The following is a 6721-nucleotide window of genomic DNA, read 5'->3' as shown; positions in this document are numbered from 1 at the left end:
GACGCAGTGCCCACACCAGCTCGGCGGCCGGAGAGCCAGGACGGATGGCCGCCCGCACGTGTTGAAGAGCTGCCTCTCCAGGGCCAAGGGAGAGGGCAGGGAGAGGCCAGAGCGGAGGCCTGCGCACCGCCTCGGCAGCGAAACCGAGGGGAGCGAGCACGTGGCCCTGGCGCTCCACTCACAGAGAAAAGTCGCAGAAGCGGCTCTGTTCTCCGATGACATGGGCGTTCGTGGCTGCCAGCACCCGGCCCCGAGCCCCAGCTCCCCGTCAGACGACAGCAGCTCGGTGGACAGTGACGACAGCATTGAGCTGGAGATCAGGAAGTTCTTGGCAGAGAAAGCCAAGGAGTCGGTGAGCAGTTCTGAAGCTCCAGGAGGGAACCCCGCCACTCTCGGGCCTGGGGGTCCAGCCAGGCCAGAGACGCTGTGCAGGAGGGAGCCAGCCCCAGCCCCACAGCCTGGCGTGTGCACACGAAGCCAGAGGGCCAGAGGGGCCCCTCAGCCAGCTGAAGGCCTCCGGGGCACAGAGAGCTCCGGGGCCCCGGCCATAACTGGCCTCTTTGTCCATGGCAGGAAGGGCGCCCCCCATACCGAGTGCACCACTGGCCTCCCCACCAGCCTGGCCAGTTGTGAGCCGGCACCCCAGGGCACCAGTGGGAGAGCCTGTACCAAGGGCTCTCCAGCAAACAGGAGAAATGCTTATGTCCACAAAGCACAGAGCCCCCGAGGGCTCGAGCCTGCTGCTACAAGTGCTTCCGGGCAGTCACCCTGTGGCAGCAAGGCGGACAGCCAGGCAGGAAGCGCTGGGGGCACCTTCCGCACGAGTGACGGCAGCCGGAGCTTGCTGGCTCCAGGTCCAGGAGCTGAGAGGGACAGGGGTTCCCAGGCCAGCCTCGCCCTTCCATGGAGCGACTTTGCCCACCAGAGCAGGTTGCTCAGCCCGTGGGCACTAAGCTTGGAAGGTCGAGACTCTGTATGGAAAGGTGGCCTAGGGGGCGAAAGAGAGAGGGGGTCTGCGGCACAGGCCCGGTGTCCACCCACCCTGGGGCCAGATCCCAGGAAAAGCCTGCCCTTCCCAGGCTTCTCGCCCCTGCTGTCCACCCAGCTGTTCCACTTCGGAAAGAGCGTCTCCTGGGGATGCAAGCAAGCTGGCCTCTTCAGCTCCCACCTGGGGCTGCCTCTGCAGGGCCCATCCTTCTCGGGCTTCAGGGAGGCCCAGGCAGTCCACAGCCCAGTGTTCGGAGGCCCGCACCTGCTCGGGAAGAAGGAAGGGGGCCACTGGCCACAGAAGAGGACACAGGCTGGGCTGGGTTTGCATGACAGAAGGGACTCAGGGTCAGAGGACAATGTTCTAGACCTGCGGTATCGGCAGAGGGTCTCTGAGAGGGGTGACCCAGACCAGGAGGCCTTGGGCAGTGACGCCAGTGATTTCAGCGACACCTCCGTGGAGGACAGTGGTGGCAGCTCCGTTGTGAAGGGCACAGTCCTGCAGCTGTGAGCACGTTGCCCGTCCGGCACCGTATTTGCGAAATGTTCCCTGCAACCGTGCGTCTGCGCTTGTGCAGCCTGGTCTGAGACCCCGGCGTCCGCCACACGGCACCCTGTACATACGTGTACTCCCATGAGCCAAGGTTATTTAACAGACGTGTCCTCGTAAATATGCTTTTTGTAGCTTTTTGTAAATGATGTAAAGTGCTGTAAAGTATTTTTAGAAAATGTCCCACGGTGTGGGTGTTGGGAGCGCAGCATCTTGTGGCCTGCAGACAGGTCTCCGGTGAGCAAGCCACACTGCTTCCCATCACGACCAGGCCAGCAAGATGGAGATACGACTTAGAGCCTTGCTGGTGGGAAGGCCCAGCCGTCCCTGCAGGACACACATAAGCAAGGCAGCTGGCTGTCACTCTCCGGGCATCACTGGTGCCCAAAGGTGGCAGCTGGGAAGCTGCTGTGGCACTTTTATGTAAAAGACGCCGTTCCCTAGAGGCCAGGGCGTGTCTTCTGAGAACTGCCGTCCAGCTTCGGTGGACAGGATGTCGAAGCACGATGACCCGGGAGCACAGTAAGCCCTCCTGTCAGGTGTGGAAACCCACGTGAGGCCCTGCAGAGGCTGCGCTGCACTCAGCCCCGAAGTCTGGATTGTTTGACCAGCTTTCCCCGTTCACGTGATTCCCACATGAGAAGCCTCAGTACCGGAGCCCCGTCCTTCGCGTTTCACGTGTCCTTTTAACCTGTGCACCTGAACGAACGCTGCTAGGGCTGCGTGGAGTCTCGGTCCCGGAGACATCGGGCACTGATGACGTGAGAGGCCCGGTACTGGGCACGAGCCTTCCTCCCACCCACCCTGCAGGAGCCGGAGCCTGGCAGGGATGTGCCCAGGCAGCTGATGCCTTGGACGGCCCTGCGGGGCCCACCTCCTGGACAGGTCAGGGCCCTGACTGGCACCAGGGCACCCTCACAGGCAGTGAGCAGCCTCTGGCCCTGAGTTCAGGCTGAGCCACGCCGCCCTGCCGACCTGTGCCTTCCGTTCTGAGGCCACCGTGGCACCCGCAGCAACTGAGGCCAGAGCGGTACTGGGCAGCATGGTTGTCCAGCAGGCCACCGGGCGCCCAGAGCTGCACGCCTTCCACCGTGACCAGGGCCTGCTTTGCCATGGGTCAGGATTCCAGCACGCATGGGAGTTTTCTACCATGCACCCCGGCTTTGGCAGGACTCACCTCTGCGGCAGCACCAGCGGGGTTGGGAGCTGTGGTGAGTGCACCCAGGGTCCCCCTTAGGTCTGCTGCCAGCCTGGCGTATGTCAGAGCTTCTTGCGGCATATCTGTTCACTGAAGTGCTTCTGGGAAAAACTGATTCCGTGTAATCCATGCTTTAACTTTTATTTAATTTTTTAAAGAGTGCTTTTAACCCTCAAAAACGAAAACCAGCTTGTTTTGTATATAAGAACTGTTTTTAATACGAATAAATCAAGCACTACCCTTGGAGTGGCCGTGCAGTGTATCCTGCAGAGTCCGGCAGGAGCGGGGTGTCAGCCAGAGCGCCCCACGTCTCCTGGGCCTGGCGTCCTGCCTCTGAGGAGGAGGAGCCCGACCCGGTGCATCATGGAGCGTGCCATGTGCCGCAGCTCCGTGTTCCCTGCGCACACGTGTGTACACGCACCCCAGCACCCACACTCTGCATCACCACAGGTGGCCTGCAGCCACCACAGAACGTCCCCTTACTCAGGAGACACTCGGAGACCCTCAGCCCCTGGAGACACCTGTTCCTCTTCAGTCTGTGGAGGCAGCGACCACAGAGGGCCTCCGGGTGGTGGCTCTGCTGCTGCCCAAGACGTCCTGCTCGGAGCTCAGAGCTGCCACCTCCGGGCCGGACTTGGCCTGGCCACACCGCCCTCCTGCTCTGAGCAGCACCTCCTTTGGGGCCTCCACCTGCCGCTGGAAATCACCCTCGAGCCTCCCCTTTTCTTGCTTTCATCAGCAATTCGGCATCCCTAACGGTGAAGGGCCGGCAGGTGGTGTGTTTAAGGCAGCTGGCTTCGTGGCCAACGACATGGTTCAAATCTCAGTCCCTGTGGCTTGAAAAACATGCCAAGCACATGTGTGCACTTGCATGCCCAAAACTCTGGCAGGGAAAAGAAAGGGAGGAGGACTGATGACACCCCTTCAAGGGCTGCTCTCTCCCTCTCCCGTGGAAGGCACAATAACATCATTTTGGCAAAATAAGGAAGAATTGAATGGAGAGCAATTCCATTTGCCCATTTGTCTTAACAACGCAAACCTGATGGCACCACACGGCCGTCCCTGGAACTGCCGCCTGCCTGTGGTGCGAAAACGCGCCTGCTCCCCTCCACCCTGTAGGTTTGAGGGAAGGAGCCGGGGAGCGTGTCTGCCGCCCCTCTCTGGGATGCCGGCTGGCGTCTGCGGCCCCTCTGGTGTGGGTGCAGATGTGCACCCTGCAAGAAGAGTCCCATGGGCTCTCGGTGACAGCGACAACGCATCTGCAGTTCACAATGATCAGGACCTGGTGGCAAGTCCAGCCCAGAGAGTCCCTCCCACTTCCAGGGCATGTGGTTGGGGTCCGTTTCATTGAAAGTGAAGAATAGTGAAGCCCTTTTTTTTTTTTTTTCCTACTTATTTTTAGGTTTTTGCCATAGGGTACATGTGCTCGCTGGAGAGACACAGAGAAAGAAATCACTCCTCGGGAGGATAGCGATGCCGCAGTCCCTTCTCCCATCCTCCCAGGGTTTTGAGCACACGTGTGCACTCTGCACCCAGCATGGTTTGAAGCAGCTTGGAACTGCTCGGTCATGCGGGAGTCCAGTCCCTTAACCATCACACTGGCTGTGTCCCTTAAACCCCGGGAGCCGGTTTTAAGAGGTGTCTAGTCCTCTGGGGTGTCTCCTTGGGTCCCGCAGAACGGGGATAGAGAGAGGAACAGGGAGTTGCCCCAGGCTTAGTCTGACAACCTCCACCCACATCCCCCAGGGAAGAGAGAGACCGCTCCAGGGGGAGGCCCCAAATTGCCCCTGCCGCTCCGTGTTTGAATAGTCAGATGACAGCTTGTCCCAGCATAAGACACATTTGCACTGGAAAACCAGAGGGTAAAGGTAGGCACTTTCACCTCCTAGAAAATCAAAAGGCTGTTCCCCGGCCCCTCCTCCCTCAGCACTGAGGCCTGTCCAAGTGGGGACGAGCCCAAACTCATGGCCACTGCATTCGCAGCCGGGTTCCCCACATGGCGGGTGGGGCGGGTGGGGTGGGCAGGCCACAGGCCGAGCTGCTGAGGCTCCTGGTGTTCCGTGCATTGAATGGAAGAGAGTCTTTTTCTCTTTTTTTCTTAACAGATTTTTGCTATAGGGCGCATGTGCTTGCCAGAGAGACAGAAAGTGAAAGTCACCCCCAGGGGATGGACATGCCACAGGCCCTTCTCGGGATCTTGGCCATGCATGCACACATACCCAACCTGAGCTGTAAGCCACCTGGTTCAGGACTTGAACTGCGGTCGACTGCGTGGGAGTCCAGCGATGTAGCCGTCACGCTATTTGCTGGTTCTGAGATTCTTTTATCAATATCAACATATTTTGCCATGTGCCTGGAACTGTTCTGAAGAAATACAATTAAGAGAAAACACAGAAATGACTATGAAAATGTATGTTCAGAGCGAGAGATTATTGGGTTTGGAGGGGGGGGTTTAGAGATTTTTTGCTATAGGGCGCCCGTGCACTTTCCAGAGAGACAGACAGACAGAAAGTGAGAAGTCACCCCCCAGGGAAATGGCCATGCCGCAATCCCTTCTCCTCCATTCTTCTTTCAGGATTCTGGGCATGCACACATACGCGCACCTGGCGTGAGTTTTAAGCCGCCGGGTCCGGGACTCGAACCACGGTTGACCAAGTGGGAGTCCAGCCATGTACCATTATATCATCTGCTGATTCCAAGGATACTGGTTTTTAACCAAACCAGCAGCTAAATTAAATGGTTAGGAGCGTGATAAGAACTTGATTTCTTTTCTCAGCTTCAGTGTTTGGGTGGAACAAAGCTAAGACGGCAGGGAGAGAGGAGAGGTTTTCAGAAACTGCCGTCCCCTCCCTTTTCTAATGTCCGTGGAAACCGATTTATCCCCTTAAATGTTTGAGTCACCTTCCCTGCGACTGTTCGGACTGGAATTCAGGTCTTGAAAGGGGCCGTAGTCACTTTCCTTTTCAGCACCGTGTGGATGTGCTATAATCCCAGACAGAACACGGTTAAGTTAGGGATGTCAGCTCTTTTTCCTCTACACGTAAAGATTTCAGTTTGGAATATGTAAAAAAGATGAAGGTCTTGGGATGACTCTATGGCCTGGTGGTTGAAGCAGCTGGATTCCCAGGACTACCCCCAGGTTTGAGTCCCGGACCCGGCAGCTTGAGAAATGGACAGGTTCTGTGTACCTGCGTGTCCAAACTTCCAAAATGAGGAAGAGACAGAAAGACGGATTTACAGCATGGCCGTGCCCCATGAGCGGCTCGTGCTCGCTCGCTCGCTCTCGGGAGCACATACCCCCTGTAAAAAAAGACGAAGATCTTGAACCCTGTCGTCACTGGAGGCCTCGGACTCCTGCAGGTGTGGAGGACTTTGGGGCTGGGTCTGCGGAGTGTGCACTGACGGCAAGCGCTCCCTGGGCTGCGCTGGGCCCTTCTTTGGTCCCCAATCCTCCATTTGAAAATAGGGGTCTGTGGTACGTCCTGCCCCCGAGGGAGGAGCCATAGGTGACAACGTCGAAGAACTCTGAAGACCATAAGTTGGCAGAGAAAGGGAGAGGATGTACTCGGGGTGGTGCGGACGCCCGAGCTGGGACAGCCACCGGGTCTTCAGGAAGACGGCCCGAGTTGGAGCAGAGGCCCTGGCATTCTCATCTACCTTTCCAGGCGCTTTTCTCTTTGAAAGCACTTCGGGATCTAGCCTGGCATTGGCTTCTTAGCAGCTGTTAGAAATGGTGTCTGGGATGGGACCAGCAGTTAGCGTAATGGCTATGTCGCTGGACTCCCACGTAGTCAACCGCAGTTCGTGTCCCGGACCCGGAGGCTTAAAACTCACGCCAGGCACGTGTGCATGCGTGCCCAAGATCCAGAGGGGAGAATGGAGGAGAAGGGATTGCAGCGTGGCCATCCCCCCTTGGGGGTGATTTCTCGCTTTCTGTCTCTTTGTCTCTCTCTGTCTGTCTGGCGAGCGCACGCACCCTATAGCAA

At 58.0% G+C, this 6721-nt stretch overlaps 1 protein-coding gene across 1 annotated transcript in view; it reads left to right on the top strand.

Moving 5' to 3' along the window:
* PPP1R26 (protein phosphatase 1 regulatory subunit 26) overlaps nucleotides 1–2981 on the top strand; it is a 7770-nt gene extending 4789 nt beyond the window's left edge. Inside the window, exon 5 of the mRNA XM_006163402.3 lies at nucleotides 8–2981. Coding sequence (XP_006163464.1) covers nucleotides 8–1498 — 1491 coding nt within the window. The 3' untranslated portion in view covers nucleotides 1499–2981. The remainder of the gene's footprint in view (nucleotides 1–7) is intronic.
* The last annotated feature ends 3740 nt before the right edge of the window (nucleotides 2982–6721 follow it).

Source organism: Tupaia chinensis, unplaced genomic scaffold (genome assembly GCF_000334495.1).
Source record: "Tupaia chinensis unplaced genomic scaffold, TupChi_1.0 Scaffold142100_1, whole genome shotgun sequence".
NCBI classification, from domain to species: Eukaryota; Metazoa; Chordata; class Mammalia; order Scandentia; family Tupaiidae; genus Tupaia; species Tupaia belangeri.
The sequence above is the reverse complement of the archived record's forward strand: the minus strand, read 5'-3'. Positions and strand labels throughout refer to the sequence as shown.